At 37.5% G+C, this 27,947-nt stretch overlaps 3 protein-coding genes across 3 annotated transcripts; 1 reads left to right on the plus strand and 2 right to left on the minus strand.

The window, feature by feature from the left end:
• Window positions 1–85: 85 nt before the first annotated feature.
• Window positions 86–27,656, plus strand: LOC134751898 (pro-resilin-like). The gene is made up of 7 exons (XM_063687449.1): window positions 86–190; window positions 2,413–2,454; window positions 10,500–10,635; window positions 13,907–14,013; window positions 24,163–24,298; window positions 26,334–26,429; window positions 26,770–27,656. Exons 2-7 carry the CDS (start codon window positions 2,440–2,442, stop codon window positions 26,862–26,864), a joined length of 585 nt encoding a protein of 194 aa, XP_063543519.1. The 5' UTR covers window positions 86–190; window positions 2,413–2,439; the 3' UTR covers window positions 26,865–27,656.
• On the minus strand, window positions 14,567–15,654 carry LOC134751733 (uncharacterized). The gene has a single exon (XM_063687177.1). The coding sequence runs from the start codon at window positions 15,435–15,437 to the stop codon at window positions 14,589–14,591; it is 849 nt and encodes a 282-aa protein (XP_063543247.1). The 5' UTR covers window positions 15,438–15,654; the 3' UTR covers window positions 14,567–14,588.
• LOC134751732 (ommochrome-binding protein-like) lies at window positions 15,763–17,318 on the minus strand. Its single transcript, XM_063687176.1, has 2 exons — window positions 17,296–17,318; window positions 15,763–16,728 (listed from the first exon to the last, which is right to left on the minus strand). The coding sequence occupies exons 1-2, from the start codon at window positions 17,314–17,316 to the stop codon at window positions 15,898–15,900; spliced, it is 852 nt and encodes a 283-aa protein (XP_063543246.1). The 5' UTR covers window positions 17,317–17,318; the 3' UTR covers window positions 15,763–15,897.
• Window positions 27,657–27,947: the final 291 nt, after the last annotated feature.

The following is a 27,947-nucleotide window of genomic DNA, read 5'->3' on the forward strand; positions in this document are numbered from 1 at the left end:
GCCACAAAAATAAAGTTAAACCACAAATGATGGCCCGTGATGGCTCTATATAAAACATCTCTGCGCTATGTAGATCAGTTGCAAATTGAATTTGGAACGGTGAACGCGCGTTTTGACACGCACGAGATTTGCGCGCGAAAATCGGGATTGTTTTTTCTTTTAGTGCGTTTATTTGTGCGTTTTTTAAAAGGTTTGTCTAGTTTTTGAAGTAATTGGATTTAGATTGCAAATGTAATAAGTGAGAAACTTAGTATGTACTATTAAAAATTAAGTTTTTATTTATGATTGAATGGAGTTACATAAATAAATATAAAAATGCAAAAATAATCAAAACTCAATGTTAAAATTTATAGTAATTTAATTTATTTATAGTTAATCGTTAATGAATAATTACTATACAGCTATTTGAAAATATTGTAAAATTAAATTTAACAATAAATTTTACACATTGAGGTAAATCTACTAGATCTAAAAAAATATAACTCTTTATAACCTACTAATATAAAATTATGAACTTAAAAAATCATTAAAAAAAAAAAACACATCTCACTGCGAGTTTTTGATCCATATATTTTTTTATCCTTCTTCAGGGGCACCCGGTATAAATAAGAATAATATAAATGAATACTATTTATACGGTGATACGACAAATACACACCCAGGGTTTGTAAAATTATTTTCGTCTAAATTTAAATTACCTAAAATCGGGGGCATCTTCTGCCCTAAACATCTAATTATGTCTGAACTGAAGAAGAATTGTAACAATATTGTTAAATTCCTATTTAATGTTCTATTTATATAATAATCATTTCCTGAATGATATTTTTATGTCGATTTTTCATGTAAAATGTTTAAAATTGTAATAAAACAACGATTGTAAAGAGTCCATGATTGCATCCGAGTTAACATCATAGTCATAGATATAAATCTAGCTTTCCCAGCGTGGGAAGTTCCCGTCCACCTTCTTGTATGGGAAAACGTACCCACGAGGGTATACATTTAGATAATCTAGGGTTACAAATTCAAGCTAACGTGGTCGTTTAGAATATTTAGATGATAACTACTATTAAAAACTGGTCAATTTATAGCTAAAGATATACTTACAGATAGGTATAGATGTGTACGCACAGATATATCCGCCAAAGGTAGGTCCGGAGACAGGGAGTTAGGCACAAATTCCCGCCACGCCATACTGCCACACATCTACAGTATATTCCCTAGCTAATGGTTCCTGTATCATTAGAGGCTGAAGCTTGAGACAATGGCTCAAATCCGGCTCGAACGACCAAAAATTATAACACACCGGATATGACAACGGTTTTTACAGCCCATTATTAAGATAGCTCAATCTCCACTATAATACCTACGCTAAGTAGGAAATAATGCAATGGTAAAATTAAGGATCAACAACTGTGTTAAAGGAACTATTTTAAGAGTCCCCGCCGGCAAGCTCGGCCGAATTGCACCTTTCCATTCAAACGTAGTTCCGCTCTCATTTTAAAACTACGTGTTGGATTGTAATAAAACTTTGCACATACAATGACATGAGGTCTTGGTCTGAAATTAGTTTATATAGCTCTGTCTAATTTATAAAGCAAACGAAATAGAGAAAAAACAAGTTTTGTATGAAAAACTTAAATTCGCTGTATTTTTAACTATAGTATCTGAAGCTAAATAAACTAATTACAGACATAGATATACCTTATCCTATTGTAAGTACAAAGTTTCAGAGCAATCTAGCTAGTCGTTTTAAAATGAGAGCGGAACTACGTTTGTATGAAGAACCGAGCTTGCCGGAGACCCTTAAAGTCCTGCTGCTTGTATGTTCGCCAAGTACCTAAGAAATATTGCAAAATAAATAAGGGCTAAAATCTGACTGAAATCAACAAAGGCGTCAAAGTGAGCTTTTTAACCACGGCTTGATCTTATACTGCAACACCAAACCACAACAGATGTAAGCATAATTAGAGCACTGGCAAGCATTTAGTAAACGCAGTTAGCACTTCGTCGTCAGATTATGACATTTGCGCCATTTTCTATTGCGACTAATATAACACTTCATTACGACTGTTATGCACGCTGTTATGTTGTGCGATTTAAATGAATATTACACGGTAGTAAAACCATTTGTTCATTTAATTATGTTATGTTTGTTCCAAGTTTCGACTTAGTTAGCATTACTTTTTTTAGTTAGGATCTAAAGCGTAGGCATTAGAAATCCAGTTATACATAATAGTTGTTAAATGTTACAATAAAACAACAATAATAACATACTATTTGGCGTTAAAATGAAACGCATGCAAGTGCACTGGCCAAGTCAAGTGAAAATTTCTACTTCAACATATTTAAAAATACAAAAGTTCAAAAAGTTTTACTCATTTATTTACATTAAAAATACCATGTTTGTTTCAGATTTTAATTACAACGATAATCTTCGAGATGGCGTTTTTCAAAGTAAGTTGATGAGAATTTACATAGAAAATGATATATATATGATACACATCATGCAGCTATGATAATATCATTATAGGTATATATAATAATAATATGATCGTAAGTCAAATATATTGATCAATTTTTAATAGGTAGCCATCACAACCATTTTGTCTATATTATCCATCACAATGACCTACCTAGTTTTTTGCTGTGGATGATATATAATTATTAGTTAGATATATAAATTCCTTTCCGGTGCAACATATTGTGTGTGTATGTATCTTAGTGAAGATCCTTCTAAAATATCACTTTCTTATTCAACCATATTAGCTACTTATCTCAAGTAGCGTATCCAAGCATGCGTATTAGATTAGTTAGATTACGTCTATAATGATCTGATTCGCAACGCATAATAAAAACTAAATCAAATTCGTATTACTTCATATTACCGCGCGAAACATAGCCGGAATGAGATTTTAGTATGCAATTCAAACTAGATTAGAATATCCTATCTTTGACATAGGTAATAGTGTAATTTAGGTTACAAGATAGGTGCTCTTGAATTTCCGAGGTTATTCTTATGACGTAAATTCCACAAAAAATCGAAAGATGTATTGTACATCTCTCTAATGTAAAATTCTTGCACTAGACTAGAATAGGAATGGAAACTATAGGCAAGCATTTACTTCGACTTGTTAAGAGGTTTATATTATGTATTAGCACAGAATAAGTAATAGTATATATTAGTAAACTTTTAAAATATTGCATTAGTTTAGAAGCATGGTGTTAATTGTGTAATCTTAATTTTATTTATACATCGTAAAATCGTGTAACTTCACGATTTTTCAATGATCAAGTTTCACGGTACGTTGACTCATATTTACTGTTGCGAGATTTGTACTGAGCTGTCAATAGATAGGTTCATAGACATTCGGCGTCGGACAGACAAACCAGCACGCGACCATTTAGGTTCCGCTAGATACCGCTTGTACAGTCAGCTGCAGAGAAAAGGTAGGAGGTAAGGTAAGGTAAGGGTAAAGGTAGGTAAGGTAGGTAGGTGGTAAGGTAGGTAGGTAGGAGAGGTAAGGTAGGTGGTCGTGTTAGTTTAAATCAGTATAAAAGGTACCCCTCCTGCATAGAAGTTTGTATGCAAAGGTGCTAAGCGACTAGTATTGCTGACTTAAGTTTGATATCGTCGACGATTCGACTTTTTACTTTCCTTTTTTTTACTTTTTAGTGTCAAAAGTGACGTTTTTTTATTAGAGAAATGTCACTTTTCACACTGACAGATCAGCATCGTATCGTAATCAGATTGCACAACTAAAACTCGAATTGGCCCCAAAGTCGGTGCAGAGTTAGCTATTTACCCATCAATTTAACCCTGACTTAATAATCATTTGCGATAACCCACATTCCTCCGAATTTCTACATTACATCACATGCGACATTGGACGCATTTCACAGACCGCACATATTTATGTCATTAAATTCCGTTCAATTGCCATAATAACATATAACATATAATAACATGTATGTGGGCCGTTTCACAATACCTACTGTAGCGTGATAACTAATCGTTTGTTGGTAGATCTATATTAAAATAATAGCGGCAATAAAAATAGAAAAGTGAAGGATAATTTTGCAATAATTTATAGAATGAAAACGTTTACCCCGAAATGGCGCTAAAATTTTACAATTGTTGACATTTATAATTAATATATTTTTAATTTTTATAATTTAATTTAATTTATTTATTTAAGAAACAAACAGTCTTCTATAGTTATACATAACACTGGAAATTTTCTTAAAGCTAGACTTACAGTTTCCTTAATGAAAATATTTTAACATCATGTTTCATAAAGTTTCTACAGAGTAAAACAGAGCTATTTGTGCAAACAAGAACAAAAACAATAACAACAATAATAAGAAAAAAAAATGCAAGAGTATCAGGGTGTTAACAATTAAATTGTATATAAACTGAATACTAAAAAGGTTTTATTCTTATTACTTATTAACATTCAATACTGAGATTTTTTCCCAATAGCGCCAAACTAATGATCTGGGTTATTACACTGCATGGATAGTGTTTTAAATCTATTAAGTTTCTCGTAGATGAATTAATATTAATTAATAATATTATGTATAACGGGTGATCAGTGACAAAATGTAAATTTGAAACATTTGAATGCCGTAATTCCAGGCTTCTAACTCAGTATCGTTTACCGATGACGTAAAGTAAATCATTCATGTTTGTCTATTCTATATCATCATCACATCCTAATAAAGTAATTCGTGAAAAGGATGGGTACGGCCGGCCGTGCCTCTTTGTTTTGCTTGACTTGGCGGGGGCCCTACCGTGCCCCCAGATAAAGTACCACAAAAATGTCCACAACATACACTACATACATAGGAACAACATTTAACATACTGCTAAGCTGAACAACGATAAAAAAAATACTTTTTAAATATGTATTAGTTTTATAATTAAAAATGATAACAAAAAGTAATTTGTCATAACTGCTCCTTACTGCTTCCGATGCAAAAGTACACATAACTCTCGCGGCATTACCACGTTGGATAGCTATGAACAGCCGTTGCACCAAAGAATAATAATATTATTATTTTCCATAAAATTGTCTGTAAGTAGACTAAGTAGAAAACATAAGTCTTGGTATGGTGACGACCGGTATAGCCTATGACCGGTGGCCCTGCCTATGAAGCCGATGGTCCTGGGTTCGAATCCCGGTAAGGGCATTTATTTGTGTGATGAGCACAGATATTTATTCTGCTCCTGAGTCATGGGTGTTTTCTATGCATGTATTTATATATTATATTTATCTTTGTCTGAGTACCCATAACACAAGCCTCCTTGGGCTTACCGTGGGACTTAGTCAATCTGTGTAAGAATGGACTATACAATTTATTTATTTATTTATTTATAAGTCTTGGCAAATATTAAGATTCAATTTTAATGCACAAGAATGACAAGTTTTACTCAACTATGTCTATGACTATGCTTTAGAATCTAGGATACATATAGAACGCAGCATTCTAATGGTTTGACTTGACGCAATGGGCCCTAATATTACACTGCGGGCCACTCGCACCGGCGATTTGCTGGAGTGGTTTACATGGCCGCAAGTTTAATCTTCAACACACTTGCTCAAAACGACGTTTTTATTCCACCGATTTTTGGCTCATAATCCTAGATATTAAACACGCGTGCTCTTTCAGTGTATTATTACACTCGTGCTTTTTCATTATATTATCCGACTCAGTTAAGAAGGTAACTGATTGCTAATAATATGCATGGAAAGGGAGCCTTCTTTAATTGGTCAGACTGGCGGGCACCGGCGCGCTCCTCGCGCCTGCGCGGCGCGCGGCCCGGCCGGCCCGCCCGCCGCCCCGCCCGCGGCCGGGGCGAGGGCCGGCCGGCAGTATGACAGATGCAACACACAATACTGACTGTTTTAACTATTAAAATTTGATTAATATGAGTTTCTTTTTTTCTCGCAAGTGTGTTGAAAAACGTCGTATGTAACGCGTGTGCATTGGTCATAACACACATCGGCTTTCTTATTGCGCGATCGCTTACAGCTCGCGCGCACAATATCGCCTCGTGTGTAATAACCAACTTAGCACACTTGTATCATAATGTACTATTACGATAAGAGTGCGGAAAAGAGGAAATTCGAAACGAGTGGCGATAAATTAAAACACGACTGCAGGGAGTGTTTTAAATCGACACGAGTTGCGAATTACCTATTCGCACGTGTATCGTACAACGTTTTACAGTACATATGGCCCTTTAAACTTTCGACATATGCACGAAAAATGCTCTTTTAAGCACTAGTGCGAGAAAGTAGTACCATATGTACTGTAAAATCTATTTTCATAGCAGGCCGCGAAAGAGCAGTTACATAAATACAAAACTATTGATAGAAAGTAATAAAATGCAGCCGTTAAAAAATTATAAGGCATATTATTTTAGTGCCCATTTAACTACCTTTTTGAACTTATCGTGGGAATAGGTCGATTTTAATAAAAAAAAATATTTTTTTATAAAGCTTATTAATTAGTAAAAAAAGAAGCCGATTAAGTCATATAATATATTTATTTTCATATTATTTTATCTAAGTTTGTATAAGCAAACAGTTTTTTCTGTGTATGTTTAATTTGTGTATGTATTATGTATTTTCATTTAATAAAACATTTTTGCTAAATGTTAATTCGTATACTTATCAACGGAAGAAAACGCTAAAAATATTAACACAAACCAAGTCAAAAGAATCAGAACCTGCAGTGAGTGAAGTGTTCGGCACTTGGCCATTGCACTATTTGCTCTACCGTGCCTCTACCTACACTATAGTCAAAGATAGATATAACTCCGTAATAGATGGATACAGTCTAAGGAAAAAACGTGACTCGAAAATCAAGAAAATTTGATTCTCGTTCAGAGGGCGCTACTAGTTTTGGCCTACAGTCGTATAGATGGCGTTGACGGTTTCGTTTGTTATTTAACAATTTTAACGCATATCAGTGAAAGAACATCGGTCAAAATCATAAAACTAATTAATGCAAATAAAAAAAATCATTTATCTATATTTAAATACATTCTATCGTATTTTTATAAATCTTCATTTTTAGTTTTAAAGTGTGTCGACAGATGGCAGTGAATTTACTGGGGTTACAAAATTTACTATGACAGTACCGCTCTAGTATAAGTTACTCTATGCTATAGTTGACTAAAGTAAGTATTTACGTCTTACGTCTTTTTTCGACTAAAATGAGATCTCATCATGTATCAAGGCAACTAATTTCCGTAATCCATATTTCCATGTAATCCTACACTAAATTGTATAACAAAGGTATCACAATGATACTATTGTATGCTAAGCTTACTTATATAAAACGACGTATAACTCTTAGAAAAGCTTGGCGCTTACGACATTCTTTATACGGGGAGTTGAAAGCAGCGAAAGATACGTTTTGAGCTCTAATTCTAAAGGCATAAGGTTGGAATTTGTATGGATATGAATACCAATTAAAATGCGAAATAATGTATGGAAATGAGACGGAATCGGATCTTTGTCTTATGTTTGTTTGGATCTCGGGAAATAGTTGTCTTTGATATTAGGTACCTACCTCTTTCATGGCCGCCTAGAGGGACGACCAGATGACATGTCAATTAAGTACTTATTTACGCTGCGTCTTACATAAGCGAACAACTCGCGAACGCGAATAGAAGCGAAGCGGCGCGGCGCCTGTGACATCCGCCTGTATTACAAGTTACAAGTTACATTAAGCTTTTGAGAAACGGGCCCCAGGGGGGGGGGGGGGGGGTTCACTTTTCGCTGCAGCTGACTGTACCTACACAAAAATCTATCAAACTATTAAACGATGTCCTTCTCCTTTAATTATTAAACGCGCATATAATTATGTCTACTTATTTGAATTCATTTTTCGGGTTCCGTACCCTTTGGGTTAAAAACGGGACCCTATTACTAAGACTCCGCTGTCCGTCTGTCTCTGTCACCAGGATGTAGGACGGAGTTATACTGGTTATATCTATCTTCTAGACAGTTACAATTTTCACAACAACACATACTAAAAAGTACGGAAGCCTCGGTGGGCGAGTCCGACTCCCGGTGTCCGGTTTTTATACACTCACTAGCTTTTGCCCGCGACTTCGTCTGCGTGGAATTAGTAATTTGGATACGTTAATTCTTATCTGCTTTTTAATCCATCCTTTTTTACCCCCAAATTGGTCCACACTATACATTTCCACCCCAGTTTTACACCCTTAAGGGATGATTTCGGGGATAAAAGTTATTCTATATCCTTTTCCACAGCTCAAACTATCCCCATATCAAGTTTCATCTAAATCGGTTCAGCGGTTATTGATTCCCCATACAAATTTCCACCCCCCTTTTCACCCCCTTAAGGGGTGAATTCTGGGATAAAAAGTATCCTATGTCCTTCCCCGGGACTCAAACTATCTGTATACCAAATTTCAACTAAATCGGTTCAGCGGTTTAAGCGTGAAGAACTCTCACCAACTCTCACTGAAATATCAGATTTTAGGAAATGACTGAGCATTATTATATAGGTACGTTTAAAAAATAACTATTTCGGATGTTTAGAAACAATGAAACCGAATTATCCAGCTTTCGCGTCGCGTCATATAAAAGTGTATAAAAGCATGTTATGCAACACTATTATACTTAATTGTAATTACAATGACGCGAACAAAAGGTTTTAATTTGATTATATTTGGTCAGTGGCATAAATAGCTATATTTACTACACTATAATCAATGAGTTAATTTAATGTGTAGAACGGATGTTAAAATGCTTGCCACTTGCGAAACAGATAAACAAGTTTTTTTTCCCCTCACTAGCTCGGAAAGCCGCCTTTTATCCTTTAAAACAAGCGGGGAAAAACGCATTTTATCCACTAGTGGGGAAAGTAATTTGACCTTGGATGGAGCGTGTTTAAGTAGCTTTTGACAGATAACAAAACGTAAAACGCTCATAATAATGGTTCGTTCGATATTAATTATCATCAAATAAATGGTTTGAGAATTTAATAAACAATACCAAATTTTGCTTTATTTCATGATTTTAAGTCATAAACCTTAAATTCCATAAGAAACATTTGCTTTTTTTTAAATGATGTTGAATGTTGTGATGTTTACTTTAGTTAAGTTTAGAATAGCAAAATTTAATATAGATTAGAATGTATAAATTAGATTAATATAATAATTATTCTTAATGTAATGGGTTGATACCTAAATAAATAACATTTTTTTTTATGTAGTTCTGAACGCACAAGTTGAGTCGATGCAATTTCAAAACGCATCGTCAGAATCGTATTATCGTAAAAAAATGAGTGATTCGAGTGAGGAAGATGATCTAACGTGATCTAACGCCTGTGGATGTTGCACTTTCCTCGCTATAGTGAGGGGAAAAGTTTTGTGTTACACACGGGTGCAAATGTATTTTACTTCTCGTGTTGAAACACTTGCTACGCTCAGAATTCTATTTTAGAACCACTCGCTTCGCTCGTGGTTCAACTATAGAATCCTTTCGCTTGCTCGTGTTTCAATTCGACACTCGCGGGTAAAATACAACTTTGCACCCTTGTATAACAAATAACTATTTTTGCCTCCAATATTTTTTTATACTTACTTCTTTATAGATTTTTGGAAGTATTTTGCATAAGTACTACTACCATAAAAGTCACTTCAGCACCAAGATTTTTTTTTTACATTTTGGACTTTTTTTAGTTTTTTTGAATCTTTTACGGATACGTACCGTACCGTACCGTACCGTACGGTACCATAAAAAAAAGTAATAAAAGTATGAAGTTCATGGCCTTCACTAAATTAAAAAGCTACATTGTGTACGAAAGTAGGCTTGTTCGACCTGCTGAGGTGAAAAAATAGTTACTGGTTCGTAGATACATCTTGGTTTGTTAGGGAGTTTTAGACTTCAAGTTTGGGGTTTTTATTTTGGTGTAGTCTTTTCTTTTACCTAAGACCATCCTAGACTAAGTAAGTAGGTACATTAGTCACCCTAAGAAGTGGCTACATTGTGGCGTTTAGAGTTGAAGCCTTGGGGCCGTGGGGTGGGCTGTGGGCTGTGGGGGACTACGGAACTAGCGCGAGTCGCCTCTATGAATTTTTTTATAATTTTCCCATCAAAAACAAAGAAGATAATCGCATATCGTCATATTATATACTTAAGCAAAAATAGATATAATTTATCCTCTTTGTACCAAACGAAATCGTCAACGCCATCTATTCGAGAGTAGGCCAAAGGTAGTGGCGCCATCTGTTCGAGATGATTCTCGAACAAGCAAATTGAAAAATTGCAAATTGATCAAGAAAATTTGATAATTTTCTTGATTTTCGAGGCACGTTCTTTCCTTAGACTTGCTTAGACTGTATCCACCTATTGCGGAGTTATATCAATCTTTGCTCTATGCTTACTTTAGGCTACGAGTGTGTATGTATTATGATGAATGATGATCATCGATGATATGACGTTGTTCTATTCCAGGCTCTGAACCTGCTTCTCCTCGCGACCCTGGCCAGCTCCGAGCCCCCGGTCAGATACAACTACCGCGGCCGAAGCACTTTCCAGAACTCCGAGTACAACACCCCTAGCAACACCTACCTGCCGCCGGTAGAAACAGGTAAAGGTAACCTTTTCCAGAAGCGAGGTATCTGTAGAACCAAAGATAAAGAGAATTAAAGTCTAAGGAATAAACGTGCCTCGGAATATCAAGAAAAGTCTCGAATAGAATGGCGCTTTACCACAGATTATATAATAGTTGGCTATACACCTTTGGCCTTTACTCGTGTAGATGGCGTTGACGACACCGTCACCGATATTTAACAATTTTAACACATATCAGTGAAACAATATGGGTCAGTTATAATTATGGCGTTCTAAAAAAATATTATAAATAAAAAATAAAAAATCATCCAAAGGCAAACGTAGAACCAGGTGCCCAGGTAGGCCAGGTAGAACCCAACGCATCAGCAGTTATCAGCACCGTATTGCCTATTTTTATTAGGGTTCCGTACCCATAGGGTAAAAACGGGACCCTATTACCAATATTACTAAGACTCCACTGTCCGTCTGTCCGTCTGTCTGTCACCAGGCTGTATCATGAACCGTGAAAGCTAGACAGCTGAAATATTCACAGATGAAATCTGTTGCCGCTATAACAATAAATACTAAAAAGTCGCGACAAGTACGACTCGCACTTGTCCGGTTTTTTTATTACAAAATAGGCAAACCAGTGGAGTGGAAATCAATACGGTGCTGAACTGCTGATGCGTCGAGTACAAGTTTTGTTTTTCTGCTGCTTATGAAGGAAATAAAATAAATTCATTCCGGCTTGTCTAACTATAACTATTTTTGAATTTTTGCAAGTGAAAGTACTACACGCTCCACCTCGCGGCCAAAGGAAAGAGGTACATTTAGCTGAAAAAGGCTGGCATCATTAGTTGATTTGTTAAAGTTGTGCTACTCGCCGATAGAGGGCGCTAAAATAAAAACAATATGATTTCAATAAAATCAAAGATCCTCTTTAAATAAAATTAAGTCGCTTAACTTCAAATTCGAGTAAATCCATCTGTCAGATTATGCGATTTTGGTATTAAGAAAAGGTAATAGTGTAAATATTTGTTGAGAGGGTCGAATGGATTTACCCGAGTTTGTAGTTAAGCGATAAAGCGACACAATTGATCTTGCATATGTTGCAACAAAGATAGATATAACTCCGTAATAGATGGATACAGTCTAAGGAAAAAACGTGCCTCGAAAATCAAGAAAATTTAATTCTCGTTCAGAGGGCGCTACTAGTTTTGGTCTACAGTCGTATAGATGGCGTTGACGGTTTTGTTTGTTATTTAACAATTTTAACGCATATCAGTAAAAGAACATCGGTCAAAATCATAAAAATAATTAATGCAAATAAAAAAAATCATTTATCTATATTTAAATACATTCTATCGTATTTTTATAAATCTTCATTTTTAGTTTTAAAGTGTGTCGACAGATGGCAGTGAATTTACTGGGGTTACAACATGGTTGCAATCAATGCAATGGTTAGGTATTTTATTCAGAATATAAAATCTAGTTTATTTTACTGTAACCACTTTAATTAGCTTGGATAGCATATGGACTATTTTAGGTGTAGTGTAGGTATCTATAATAATTTAATCGCAATTTATAGCTTGACAAGGCGGGAAGTCAAAATTAAAGTACAAGACTGGCTGCTAAATCTAACTTACAATGAGACTGAAAATCTCCTCGTTATAATAACATAGGCAGAGGCAACTAGCTAATGTGATGTGTGTGTAGCTAATGAAGTGTAAATAAATTTAAATAATATTGTCTTCGGTTACCGCGATAGTTACTCATGAAATAAAACTATGAAAACGGATTATATCGCGTATATTGAATTTATAATACATCCCGACGTTTCGAACTCTTTACAGCGTTCGTGGTCAACGGGTGAACGGGTTCGAAACGTCGGGATGTATTATAAATTCAATATACGCGATATAATCCGTTTTCATAGTTTTATTTCATGAAATTTAAATAACTTAAGTAACTATTTATTTATAGCAATTAGTTTAATGTTTTACCATCTTAATGCTGTCTTACTCCGTAATAGATGGATACAGTCTAAGGAAAAACGTAACCACAGTAAATTCACTGCCATGTATCGACACACTTTAAAACTAAAAATGAAGATATATAAAAATACGATAAAATGTATTTAAATATGGATAAATGTTTTTATTTTTATTTGCATTAATTATTTTTATTATTTTGACTCATGTTCTTTCACTGATATGCGTTAAAATTGTTAAATAACAAACGAAACCGTCAACGCCATCTATACGACAGTTACAGTAGGCCAAAGCTAGTAGCGCCCTCTGATCGACAGTCAAATTTTCTTGATTTTCGAGGCACGTTTTTTCCTTAGACTGTATCCATCTATTACGGAGTTATATCTATCTTTGCTGCTATACACGACCTTCATTTTGTTTCGACATCGAATTTAGACGAACTTTAGCCCCAGGCACAGGTGCTTACCTAGGGGTCGAAAGTCTGGTCTCCACACTGTCATGTTTGTACAAACCCTTGTGTGCTTGTTTATTATGTAACGTGCTCCTTATGTACAATTAATATTTTTATTTATTATTATTTATTTATTTATTTATCTGGGGGCACGGCAGTGCCTCCGTCAAGACGAGCCTTTGCCTCGAAGCGTAAAATTGGTAAAACCAAAGAGGACTATCATAATGAATCAATTGTGCCATTCTCAACCAAAAGGGTACTTATTGTCGGCTGTCAATAAGGCGCTATTTCCATATAGCTTCAATTTGAAATAAACCTTATCGTCTAGCGACAATGTGGTACCTTTTGGTTGAAAACGTCACAATTTTTCACCTTAAGTCCATGTGACGGTAGAGAAACGGCCAAGCCACACAATTTGACTATAAGGTGTAGAGTTTGTGAAGTTAGTGCTTGTAGAGTTAGAAGCTTGGCTCTACAAGAGATCTGATAACTTTTTGACAGTGCGAGCCTGATGGTTTCGTCTTGGCAACATTTTACATGAAAATGTTTTTGGTGGGATTTCATTTGTCTCCGCCGCGGGCACGGATGGGATTAGAATAGACATGTTTTCATATAAATCCAAATCGAGTTACATGAGGCGGGGACATAATATGTGGTATTTCCTATAAAAAGGGACCTTATTGTCGATGGCGCTTACGCCATTATAAACGATGCTCCAATATAAATACAATGCCGCGCAACGCTGTGCAGCGTGCGGCGTAAGCGCCATCGACGATAAGGTCCCTTTTCATAGAAAATGCCCTATATATTCCCATTGCCTCATGTAAGGCGATGGCCAATATACGTATTTTATACTTGTTTTTCAGAGTTAAGCTCACCAAGCAACAGCTACCTGCCGCCCAGCAGCTTCGGAGGGCAGTACGAGGACCACAACCATGGACATGATCATGGTCATGGTCACGACCACGAAGTTGTAAGTCATTTACGTTTTATACCTAGCCTCGAAACATTGCCAACAACTACCTGCTGGGAGTGCCGGGCTGCCGCCCAGCTGCTTCGGAGGTTTACTTTTTAGGGTTCCGTACCCAAAGGGTAAGGACCCTATTACTAAGAATCCACTGTCCGTCTGTCTGTCACAAGGCTGTATCCCATTTTTTTTGCTTTTTTTTTGCGTAATGGTACGGAACCCTTCGTGCGTGAGTCCGACTCGCACTTGGCCGGTTTTATACTTAAATTGAAAAGTCATAAAAATCTGATACTTATAATTAAACGTCTCGTACTGACCTCCATACTTGTCCATACTGAGCACCAGAAAAAAAAACACCAGATGAATGCCCCAATTCTTGAAACTATATCGTAGAATGTGTGCGATCTTATGTAAACTTAGTTTACCGATTAGCAAACTCCTAAGTAATTTTAATTGAGATTGAAAATGTTGTGATATTGTAAGTAGGATTTAACTGCAACATAAATAAAGGTTTGTTTAGTCTACGTCTTATACATAATCATAAATAATACGACTTAAATCCTTATCAAACGTTTTAATATTTACGTCCTCGACCTTTTTATATCGAAAATAACATAATGATTGATCGGTTTCAACTTAAACAAACCGACATCGGTCGAATAATATATGTCACCATAATCACCAAACGTTATACTTCTTATATAAAAATTTATATCCGCTACTTTCTTCGCTGTTCCGTTCTGACAATCTATCTCATACAAAGAATCCAGGGTCATTCCAAATGTTGTCTGTTCGTCTATAAGAAAATGATAAACGAGCGGCAAATTTTCATTTTTCACTGCTTCTTCTGCGCCATTCGGAACGCAAAAAAGTCCACAGATATTCACAAAATGTAGGTTGTTACTGTAATCTACATCGAACTGCATAACTGTTTTCCATTCGCCAACTTTGTTAGCTTTTCTAGTGTTTTTAACTTTGTAAATGCTATGATTATTTGCGTCTAAAACGTAGATTTCATTGTTGCGAATCACGATTTTCATTATGTTAATGTTATACAGACCTAATAATGTAGCATTATTGAATACAGGATCGAATTTGTATAAGCCATCGTCTGAACCAAAATAGACATCACCAGTATCAAGATCAACTCCTATAGCTTTGTTTCTAGCTATCCCATATATCTTCTTAGTCTCTTTCGTTACAACGTTCACGTAGCCTCTTCCAGAATTCTGCAACTCATCATCCATATACGAGAAGAACAGATTTCTGCTTGAAGAATCGTATGTCAATTCCCTCGGTTCTTGAAATTGGTCTGTCAATAACTCTTCTCTGTAGAATCTACTGCCGATTTGACGAATAGGAACGTTCGACACATACTTCGTAACTTTCGCTTCTACGCAGACCAGGAAAATCGCAAATATGTAATTCATTATCACGTTTATTTGGTCTGACTCCACGCCGAGTACTGATGCATGTGTTTATGCTTCCCTATTATCTGGTAAATTACTAACTTTATCAAGTATCGCGACATTGAAATGTGACCCTTGCTCCTTTACATTAATGACTGTATTCGGTTGTGCCCTTGTGGCCTCTGTTCGTCACAGTTTATGAGCATGTTGGGGACTTAGTTTTATACGCGTTAGAATTTGATCAACTTTAGTAAAATTTACGCTAATTTGCAATGTGGACAGTTTCCTGGTTTATGGAATAAAATGCCTTGTGTTAAATAAATATTCAGGAAGGTCATATGGCACGGTCAATGGCATTGGACTCAAACTAATGACAGTTGTATGCGAATTAAAATAGGTTCTATTCTACCTATTCTTAAATTTAACAACAAGACAAATTATTTAATAAGTAGACTTATTAGGTAGGTATTTAAAAGACTATTCATTTGCAAGGCGTAAGTCTCACAACATTTGTCGCATCAGCGTACACCAAGTTGTTCTGATTGTCAAATGCCACACCAAAAGCATCATCAATGTCCACATATTTCTCTAAAGAATGCTGCGTTTTATCCACAGAGTAAATACCATCTTGAACGCAAGCATAGACATCACCATCTTTATTTTTAGTCAGTCCTCTAACAATGCGTGTTTCTTCACCAGATATATTAATCGCATCTTTCGTGCCTTTCTTTTGACTGTACAAACCGGAGCTGTTTGAGAAAAACAGTGTATTTTCATTATCAATAAGAAAACTATCTACTAGAGTATCTTCTAGATCTTTGAACCTTGTTATTTCACCGTCAACAAAGGTGTACAGGAACTGAGATGGAAAAATAGAAAAATAGAGCACATCCTTGTAGTATATCGTCCAAATGTCAGTGCCGTTTGCTCCAAAAAAATCTGCTTTGTTTGCATTTTGTTTATATTTATATATACCATCACTTCCACCGATATAAACTTCGTGAGTGCTTTCGTCAACCGCTTGAGCAAAGCCATTTGGGACGCCATCTATATCAGTGAATTCTTTAGTGTTTAAATTAAGCTTGGCAGATTTGAAGCCTTCTTCTTCACCTTTGATGGTGTAACTGAAATAAAGCGTGTTACTACTGAAATCTGTGGTGAGTAGGTACGGCCTGTCGAGGTCAGTTTTAAGTACGTCTTTGCTGTGTTGAACTCCGTTTACAAGAGGTCCTTCGCATTGGGCGTCTCGCTTTGTAACTCCAGCTTGGACGATGACTAGACTTGATATTAGAATAACGAGCTTCATGATTAGCTGAAATGTAAAAGTAGAAATAATTTTATTAATCCAAAAGGAAGATTGCAAACTCGAAGTACTTACCTATACATTAAAATCTGTGAACCATAATAAAATTGGACTTCGCCCCTTGGAATTGTTGTTTCGTCTTTTCGAAATGTCGAAGGTATTTGACTCCGTGATCAAGATAATGTATAAGTAAATTAGGGTTTTAACACTTAGAAATCATGCATTACATAGAATTATAAGTAATATCGAGAAAATACGAGCTGAATAATCAAATAAGTTAACCATATGTGAAGTTACCACACAACAAACCAGACAAAAGTAGAAAAAGCAAACTACAAGTTAGTGACCCACAGGGAAGCATCCTTGGCCCTCTGGTTTTCTTAGTGCCTAGGCTAGTCAATACAACAAATATCCTGCTTAGATTTTTATTCTCTCTTATCTTGTCCGGAGCTTAATTTTCTCTATTCCTTCAAGTTTTTATTTCGTTTTCTTTAAAAGGTTGATAAATTTTATATAGATATTTCAATTAGAGTCCATTCTAGACAAAATTTGCGTAATAAAGTAAATAGAACTTACCGTCTGAATCCGCGTGTTCATGACAACTACATGATAATTGTTTGCGCACGCTATCATAGTAGAATAAAAGATGCATGGAGTAGAAGAATAAAAGTATGGCTCTATCCGTACTACGGACCGTAGTGTTTATTTATATGACAAAAAGAATTAAACGCAAAATACTTGCAACGATTAAAGTGCGGTAATATTTTTTTTCTGAAATCATGGTAGGAGAGTACCATTTCTGCCTACCAGAAGACGCACATGCATTAATATATTGTCAAAGTTACCTAGATATTATATTTTTCCTGTTACATCTAATAATATAACTATGAGCCGAAGCAGAGAGAAGTTCTAATTACCTACTTCGGCTATTTGATATATATCGGGTTTTTTATATATTATATATCCGCTGAAAACCAATAGTGATAGGCTCAATAAACTATTTGCTCATGACGTTCAGGCTCCTATTGGTCAATGAGATGCCATAGGCAATAGCATGTTGCGGCAAATATTTACAACTCCTTACCGACCGAAATTAAGTCTCTTTCGTCTACAAAATTTTTCCCTAGTCTACAAAAATATCTTATTGTAAGATAATATGCATCGCATGCTAGTTTATTATTGTAAATATTTTTTTAATACAGTTGCTCAAAAAGTGCTACTTCACGTAGCTATTTAGCGTGCGGAAAGTTGGTTTTCGCGAACTAGTGCTTTTCACTTTTCCAATTTTTTTTTAATTTATACTCGTTCCAATTCATGACTACTTATTGATGAGTGTTAATATTAGTTCCCTTTAAACGTCGTAATCAACATAAAAACCTACTGTTAATGTAAGAATACGAAAAATATACATATTTCATTTGACGACCGGTCTGGCCTAGTGGGTAGTGACCCTGCCTGTGAAGCCGATGGTCCTGGGTTCGAATCCCGGTAAGGTCATTTATTTGTGTGATGAACACATGCAGATATTTGTTCCTGAGTCATGGATGTTTTCTATGTATTTAAGTATTTGTATAAGTATTATATATATCGTTGTCTGAGTACCCACAACACAAGCCTTCTTGAGCTTACCGTGGGACTTAGCCAATTTGTGTAAGAATGTCCCTATAATATTTATTTATTTATTTAATATTTATTCATATTTTATTTACCTCTTCATCCTTATAACACATTTATTTTTTAATATTGAATATTTAACAACCGTTCATAATAAGTTGTCTGATTGGAACGGAATAGCTATGGAAGGTAGAGGTAGGAAATGTACGAATAGCTGCCGAAACGCCTGTCAAAGAAGAGTCTTTTTAAGTTTCCAAAGGCAACATTCGATATTGTTTTTATTCCTTACGTTTTTCTTATTTTTTCTCAACTGTATTAAACACGTCGTTTGATACACGTGCGGAAATGTCATTCTTCACTCGTGAAGTAATGACATACTTTCCGCACTAGCATCGAAATGTACTATATTTTAATTTATGCTACACGTAAAATTGTATTGAGACAAAACAACATGTTAATGTACCATCTTATGTAAACATACAATTTATGGCAAATAAATAAATGAAATGAAATGATTTTCCAACCCCGAGACAAAACTAATAGGTCTTGTTCTTGTTCATTATATACAGGCACTTAACGAAAGTTTTTTACAAAATGCTTTGCCAAATTTAAAGTGTTCAAAGTTCAAAGTGTTTTTATTTGTGAGTATATGTCAAACTGATTACAGTGGCGGTCAATATAAAATATATCATTTATATCATATGGAACCACTCTACCCATTCTCTGTTCCAAATCATGCGAAATGACCCGCCGTAGGTTATCTTTATCGAGGAGTCGTAACTCGTAATGACAACTTCGACCAATCACGGATACCTATTCGTCATCTTAGAGGCCTAATATACGAGTATAGGTTTATACCTATTAATCCAAAAGAAAGAACTTAGTTTTTTTTTTTAATTTTATGCATTTACAATGACGGTTGTACCGGTTCCTACATTAGGCGTAGCCTGTCACGTAGCAAAGATAGATATAACTCCGTAATAGATGGATACAGTCTAAGGAAAAAACGTGCCTCGAAAATCAAGAAAATTTAATTCTCGTTCAGAGGGCGCTACTAGCTTTGGCCTACTGTCGTATAGATGGCGTTGACGGTTTCGTTTGTTATTTAACAATTTTGACGCATATCAGTGAAAGAACATGGGTCAAAATCATAAAAATAATTAATGCAATTAAAAAAATTATTTATCCATATTTAAATACATTTTTCCCCTCACTAGCTCGGAAAGCCGTCTTTTAACCTTTAAAACAAGCGGGGAAAAACGCATTTTATCCACTAGTGGGGAAAGTAATTTGACCTTGGATGGAGCGTGTTTAAGTAGCTTGACAGATAACAAAACGTAAAACGCTCATAATAATGGTTCGTTCGATATTAATTATCATTAAATAAATGGTTTGAGAATCTAATAAAAATACCAAATTTAGCTTTATTTAATAATTTTAAGTCATAAACCATAAAATTCCATAAGAAACGTTAGATTTTTTATAATGATGTTAAATATAATTCTGAACGTACAAGTTGAGTCGATGCAATTTCAAAACGCATCGTTGACATTTCATACGTCAGAACAGAAATGTCAACATTGTCAACAAAATTTTTACTGTTCTTCTCACCGACTCACGTAAAAATCAGAATTTCTAGTGTTTTCTGTTATAATATCGTAAAAAAATTAGTGATTCCAGTGATGAAGATGATCTAACGCCTGTGGATGTTGCACTTTCCTCGGTATAGTGAGGGGAAAAGTTTTGTGTTACACACGGGTGCAAATGTATTTTACTTCTCGTGTGTTGAAACACTCGTACGCTCAGGATTCTATTTTAGAACCACTCGCTTCGCTCGTGGTTCAACTATAGAATCCTTTCGCTTGCTCGTGTTTCAGTTCCACACTCGCGGGTAAAATACAACTTTGCACCCTTGTATAACAAATAACTATTATCGTATTTTTATAAATATTTATTTTTAGTTTTAAAGTGTGTCGACAGATGGCAGTGAATTTACTGGGGTTACAAAATTTACTATGACAGTACCGCTCTAGTATAAGTTACTCTAGTAGAGTAACCGGCCCGCTATCCCTTATCGGGGTTTTATAAGGGTATTGCATAAGGCTTAACTCACCATACCCTTTGCCAGACGAAACCCTTTGTTTTGCTTTTAAAAACCCTTATATAAAGCTACCACATTTGAGTAGTCCGGTCCCTGCCGGACAACCCTTTCCGCGATAAAACCCTTTCAATGGGCGACACTTAAACACGGCTAACACATTGAAAGACTTTCCCTTTTAAACTGCAAGCCCATTCATACCCTTACCTTTGACTAACCCTTACCGAAAAGCTAACCAAATATAAGGCTAGCTCTTAATAAGGGTTACCCTTATCTTTAAGCGCTTTTGATAAAGGTTTCCCTTTGCGTGAAAGAGACAGGATTAGTATATATCTACGGTAGTGTATGAAAAGGAAAGAAAATACGTGCCTAGTCAAAGAACGCCGCCGTCGCCGCCGACGATCGCTCGGATTCGAAGTAATGTGTGCTTTATGAACAAGGTAGACGACTTAAATTAGCACGCTTATATGCTAAAAGGGAAGCCCTTTATAAGGCTAACCCTTATAAGCAATATGCATGGTGTTGGTGAGCGGATGATAAGGGTTTTGTAAGGGTATTTGGGCTACCGATTACTCAAATGTGGTAGCTTTATATAAGGGTTTTTAAAACCAAAACAAAGGGTTTCGTCTCCCAATAAGGGATAGCGGGCCGGTCCCTGTTGTCCGGTCCCTATGCACGTAGGTAACCAATCCAGACACGAGATATCAGTGACATAATTTGTGCGAAATGCCAATAAGACACTATACTTAAATTAAAAGTATATACACTACCTACATTATTGTAGGTAGTGTATACTTCGTAGGTACGATTATAATAAGCTTTTTTTTAAACGATGTTGTATGCTTACGCATACCCCCTGTGACCTAGAGAGGCGTCGGGGGTTATGTGGGACTCCCATCTCCCATTCCTGAGAAAAGGGGGAGAAGTCTTACCCACTAAACCCACATCAGCTTTACCCACATTGCCGTATGGGAGACGTCATGGGATCGCGAACTAACTAACTACATATTGCATTGCAACTATCTTTGGTGCGTGCTGGCTGGCGCTTTGGAAACTATAATTTGGTGCAGTCATATATCAAAGTATTATATCAAGCTTTTTCTATTATCTACCGCATAGCTGCTTGCTATAGTCTAATTGTCTAATTACAAATAAAGCCGGCTTTAAGCAAATATTTTTGTGGCACATATATTTAGGTTTTTTATACTTAGTACATATTTTCTCTCGTTGGATGGTATTTGGTCTTAGGTAATACCCCCTATTGGTATTAATTACTGCAATGTTCTGCCACCAAGTTGCCGCACTAGCCCGTTTAGTAAACCATAGAGTAACTTATACATACTGTGCCTTTAACAGTTTTTTGACAATTTTTCAGAGATAATAAAATATGACATTGATGCACCAAGGCGGTTTGTTTACAGAGAACCTACCGGGAAACGCGAATCCGAAATTTCGCTATCTGCCTCGTTAGATAACGAAAATGATGTTAGATAACGAAATTTCGTTTTGTTTGGTTTGCGATAAACCTTCAGATTGTGGTAGTGGCGCCCCCTGCGCAGAGTTTCGCGTAATATTCCCTATAAGGTACAACCTACAAGGTACATATCTAAGAAAATACATCTTAGAATAAAAAGGTTTAAGATGTCAGCGAAAACCGGCAGCGGCGATGGTGCCTGTTATAAGTACGTTTACCCTAATCATATAATAGGATAGAGCGGTACATGGCGGTACTGTAGTAGTAAATTTTGTAGCCACAATAAATTCACTGCCATCTATTGACATACGGTTAAAACTAAAAATGAAGATGTATAAAAATACCATAAAATGTATTTATATATGGATAAATGATTTTTTTATTTGCATTAATTATTTTTAATATGATTTTGACCCATGTCATGTTCTTTCACTAAAATACGTTAAAATTGTTAAATAACAAAGGAAGCCGTCAATGCCCTCTATACGAGAGTAGGTCAAAAGTAGTTCGTGGAACGTTTTTTCCTTAGACCAGGGGTCGGCAACCTTTTAGCAGCCAAGGGCCACATAGCGGTTAGCAAAATTGCAGCGGGCCGCACACTGTTAATAATTCGTGAATTTATTAGACAAAAGGTACTACATTGTCATTTGTCAAAAAGGACTTCTTTTAATATACATTTTCATGCAAAAGAGTGCCGAAATTCAGATCGCGCCTAGCGAGTTCTTACATACAGGGCGCCCCTCATCGTCTTACATGCAGGGCTCCTGCGGCGTCCCTCACAGTTATTCAGCGCGCTTCGCGCGCTCTTACATGCAGGGCGCTTGCGGCGTCCCTCACAGTTATTCAGCGCCATTCGCGCGCTCTTACATACACACTTAAAGGTCAGGCGGAGCCGGACATTCATCGCGCTTGGCGCGCTCTTACATGCAGGGCGCCTGCGGCGTCCCTCACAGTTATTCAGCGCGCGAAAGCGCGCTCTTACATGCAGGGCGCCTGCGGCGTTCCTCACAGTTATTCAGCGCCCTTCGCGCGCTCTTACATACAGGGCGCCTGCGGCGTCCCTCACACTTAAAAGTCGGGCGAAGCCCGGCATTCAGCGATGCGCGCTTTTACATGCAGGGCGCCTGCGCCTGCTTTTACATACAGGGCGCCCTTAAAGGTCGGGCGAAGCCCGACATCCAGCGAACCCTCCACACTTAAAGGTCGGGCGAAACCCGACATTCAGCGCGCTTGGCGCGCTCTTACATGCAGGGCGCCTGCGGCGCCTCTCACAGTTATTCAGCGCGCGAAAGCGCGCTCTTACATGCAGGGCGCCTGCGGCGCTCCTTACACTTAAATGTTGGGCGAAGCCCGACATTCATCGCGCTTGGCGCGCTCTGACATGCAGGGCGCCTGCGGCACTCCTTACACTTAAATGTCGGGCGAAGCCCGACGTTCATCGTGCTTGGCGCGCTCTTACATGCAGGGCGCCTGCGGTGTTCCTCACAGTTATTCAGCGCCCTTCGCGCGCTCTTACATACAGGCCGCCTGCGGCGCCCCTCGCACTTAAAAGTCGGGCGAAGCCCGGCATTCAGCGATGCGCGCTTTTACATGCAGGGCGCCTGCGCCTGCTTTTACATACAGGGCGCCTGCGCTTGCTTTAACATACAGGGCGCCCTTAAAGGTCGGGCGAAGCCCGACATCCAGCGAACCCTCCACACTTAAAGGTCGGACGAAACCCGACATTCAGCGTGCTTCGCGCGCTCTTACATTGCGATAGGCAGACACTCATATTGGCACGTCTGTGCATATTGAGTGATCGGCACATTTAAAGTAGATCTTGTGATAACCCAACCCAACTTCAAATAATTAAATTGAAATGAAAGACTTTTCTTTTTCACTCGATCACTTTAGTGACGTAGGACTGATGTAACCCGGAGGCTCGCGGGCCGCAAGCGAGGGGTTCGCGGGCCGCCGGTTGCCGACCCCTGCCTTAGACTGTATATCCATCTATTACGGAGTTATATCTGTACAAGGTCTCCGAAGTTTTGCCACTGGATCATAGTGGCCAGGCCTTCAGCTAGTTCAGCTCTCCTGCTCCTTTTTTGCGGGCCGGATTGTTTGCAAGTATCATGTTTGTTACAACATAAAAACGTAATATACCTATAACAAAAATTAAATACACAAAATATAACCTACCTACCCCTTCTGCCTTAGTTTGGAGACCCCCCACTTAATCGTGGAGTAGATCCCCCTACTCTAATAATTCTTGTTTCAGCCCAAGTCCTACGAGTTTGGGTACTCCGTGAAGGACGCGCAATCTGGCAACGACTACGGCCGACGTGAGAGCTCAGATGGAAACGTAGTGAGAGGAGAATACAGAGTGGCTCTGCCTGACGGGCGCACGCAAATTGGTAACGTATTACCGTACAATAAAGTTGGATTTAGAATGACACGACTACGACCGACGAGAGAGCTCAGATGGCAACGTAGTGAGATTGAAAGAATACTGAGTGGCTCTGCCTGACGGGCGCACGCAAATTGGTAATGTATTACCGTACAATAAAGTTGGATTTAGAATGACACGACTACGACCGACGAGAGAGCTCAGATGGCAACGTAAGTGAGATTGAAAGAATACTGAGTGGCTCTGCCTGACGGGCGCACGCAAATTGGTAATGTATTACCGTACAATAAAGTTGGATTTAGAATGAATAGAATAGAATAGAAAGTTCTTTATTGTTTATCATTTTTGTTACATACAAATATGTCCGCCAAAGGGGTGTGTCCTTAATGCAAGTAATAAAGAGATGGCAATGGCAACGTGGTGAGAAGGGAATATAGTGGCGCTGTAGGGCGGACGCACGCAGATTGGTAACGTGTTAACTTACATTAAGGTTGGATTTAGAATGATATGAAATTCTGCTTTTAATCGTTTTGAATTTAGTAAATGTTAGAGCATTTCAGTTCAGTTTTTGTAAAAAGTGAAGTCAAAATACGACTGTCAGTCTATTTTTAGGGTTCCGTAGCCAAATGGCAAAAAACGGAACCCTTATGGATTCGTCATGTCTGTCTGTCTGTCTGTCTGTCCGTCCGTATGTCACAGCCACTTTTTTCCGAAACTATAAGAACTATACTTTTGAAACCTGGTAAGTACATGTATTCTGTGAACCGCATTAAGATTTTCACACAAAAATAGAAAAAAACCAAGAAATTTTGGGGGTTCCCCATACTTACAAGTTGTAAGTATAGTTCTGTAAGTTACAACTGAAACACAAAAAAATTTTTTCTTCAAACCCATACGTGTGGGATATCTATGGATAGGTCTTCAAAAATGATATTGAGGTTTCTAATATCATTTTTTTCTAAACTGAATAGTTTGCGCGAGAGACACTTCCAAAGTGGTAAAAGGGGGGGGGGGGGGCTGTAACTTCTAAAATAAGAGAATGATAAAACTAAAAAAATTATATGATGTACATTCCATCCAAACAAATCCATCCAAACTTCCACCGAAAATTGGTTTGAACGAAATTTAGTAAGTATAGTTTTTTTAATACGTCATAAATCGTAAACCGCAATTTACCTTTCATTCAATCAACTCAAATATAAAAGTGGGGCTCCCATACCACAGACGCGATTTTTTTGCCTTTTTTTGCGTAATGGTACGGAACCCTTAGTGCGCGAGTCCAACTCGCACTTGGCCGGTTATTTTTTATTGTTAACAAGCGAAAAAATGGCGAAAAAGCAATATACTTACTGCAAAATATAAATAATAAGAAACTTGTCAAAATGGCATACTACCTATCTAAATAAATATGGGTTCAATGGTGGTGGTGATGGGTATGGATAAAAAAATCTGCTATTCTTTTGTTCCATCCGTTCCGTTCCGACCATGCTGTGAGATCATAAGTGTACGGCCTCAGTAGCAAGCGTTTAGCGGAGCGTTCGGCGGGGGCGGGGCGGGCAGCGTCACGTAAAACGGCAAAGACCTATGTAAAGCGTGCCCTGGTGCGTGCGCTTTGCATTTGTTTGCTATGAACACCTCACGCTCTACTCCACTGAACGCTTAGCTCAGTTTTATTACGCGTTGTTGCGTCTAGTGCCTAATTCGTATGTTGAACCTTGGAGATCTAGACTGCTGAATAAAATGATACGAGTGGACCGTAAACACTAATTTTAATTGCAGTAGTTACAAGATTAATTTTAACGCGACGCGACATGTGTCGTTCCGCAAGCCATACGCGAGCCGTTGTTTCGAATCTGACGTCCCCCCGCGGACCGGCCCCCGGGCCCGTCGCCGGCTAACCGGTCCGGTGTCGTCAAGGTGGACGTCATCGCTGTTGCTTGGGCAGTTAATTTGATGCGGCGGCGGGTTTGTCGCCAATACGCGTATAATTTTTTTTTGGAAAGGTGTGAGATATTTAGCTCAAAATTGCTGTTTATTTCTAGTGACATACCATGCTGACTGGCAGACAGGCTTCCACGCTGACGTCAGGTATGAGGGCGAGGCGCGGTACCCCGAACCTACTAGGAACCAGAACCAAGGTGAGAACTTTCTTCTTAGTCGTTACACTTGGCAGTGGCCGCTTTGGTAATTTAAACGAATAAGGTGCGTTGGGGTAAGATTGAAAGGGTTTTCCTTGAGGGGTAAGTTACCCGTAATGCTTCGGCATACGGACGATTTTTTGTCTTACCCCTAATAAAAAACCCTTTCAATCTTACCCAAATCCACCTTAGCAGAAAGAGAACGTGCTATTCGGTTCGGTAGGAAAGGGACAGCATGTTTAGTTACCCTCAGTTCTGTCAAATGTCGGGTTTGTAAGACAGCAAGCCTGTACGAAGTACTACTTATTAGATATGTAATCCTACCTTTACTTTATTTCAGGCTACAACTATCAACAACCGTCAGACTTCAGCGGTTCTTTGACCGGGTTCGGATCCCGCCCCTCCACCGCCTACGGACCTCCCGGCTATCATTGACCACCAAATATGTTTAGTTAGTTATAATAAGCAAAGATCTTATACAACAGAAAAGGGAGGGTGAAGACCGGCGCCTACGGTCCCGGCTAACAACCACCACCAAATATATTTAAATAGTTGTAATGTAAGCAAAACCTCGTACAGGGTGAACGGGCTTCGCGCAGTACGGATCAAACGAGTCCTTAAAAGCTACCGATGGTATACGTGGTATAGCGAAAATTTAATAGTCTCCTCCGCACGACGGCGACGGCTAATAGCCATGGAAAATGTATTCTTGCGTAAAAAAATTAATAATAATGGCATTAAGAGCCAACAGGAGCCGAGCCCGAACTCAATTTTGAGATTTGAAAGAGAATATCGCCGTCGCGCTGACGGGGCCTTCGCCCACCGCCTTGCACTTAGGAGGGGGCCTCGCAAAGCCAACCTTTTCTTTTTATTACCTTGGGAAAACACATTAAAAAGGGCCTCGCAGATGTGGTTTTCGCTCACGGCTAGATTGATTCACGCTACGCCACTGGCCAATATTTAATCTAGGAATACACGTGCAGATGTGTCCGTCAGACAGGTCTGTAAGTACCTATATATCCCTTTCTTTACTACCTATAAGTACTGCAAGTTACAACTTAGATTGTGATGATCCGTAGGCAGGAAAAGGAACATGCGACATAGATGCAGTACAAATAGTAAATTCTTAAGATTACAGTACAAAATACCTTGTATTTTTTACGTGATAAAAGTGTTACCAGTATTTTATATTAACAAGTTATTTAAGACTTTTGTACCAGTATTATTTTGTAAGAAAATAAAATGCGAGAATATGACACGTTTTTTTATTTATCAATCAAACAATATAACTCACTCAACAATCTACAATCCCTTGTATTTAAAAAGTTATTCGGTTACGTTTATAATTTTCATTCCACGATTCCCACGTAGGCACAATAGAAAATATTGATAGGTACCTATATGTATAGTGAATATATGTAATCTATATATTGCATTACATACCTACATGTAAAGTATTGAAAAATACATTTATTCCGAATTACTTTATAAATACATAATATACATATTTTATAACGA

Source organism: Cydia strobilella, chromosome 23 (genome assembly GCF_947568885.1).
Source record: "Cydia strobilella chromosome 23, ilCydStro3.1, whole genome shotgun sequence".
In the NCBI taxonomy this organism is placed as follows: domain Eukaryota; kingdom Metazoa; phylum Arthropoda; class Insecta; order Lepidoptera; family Tortricidae; genus Cydia; species Cydia strobilella.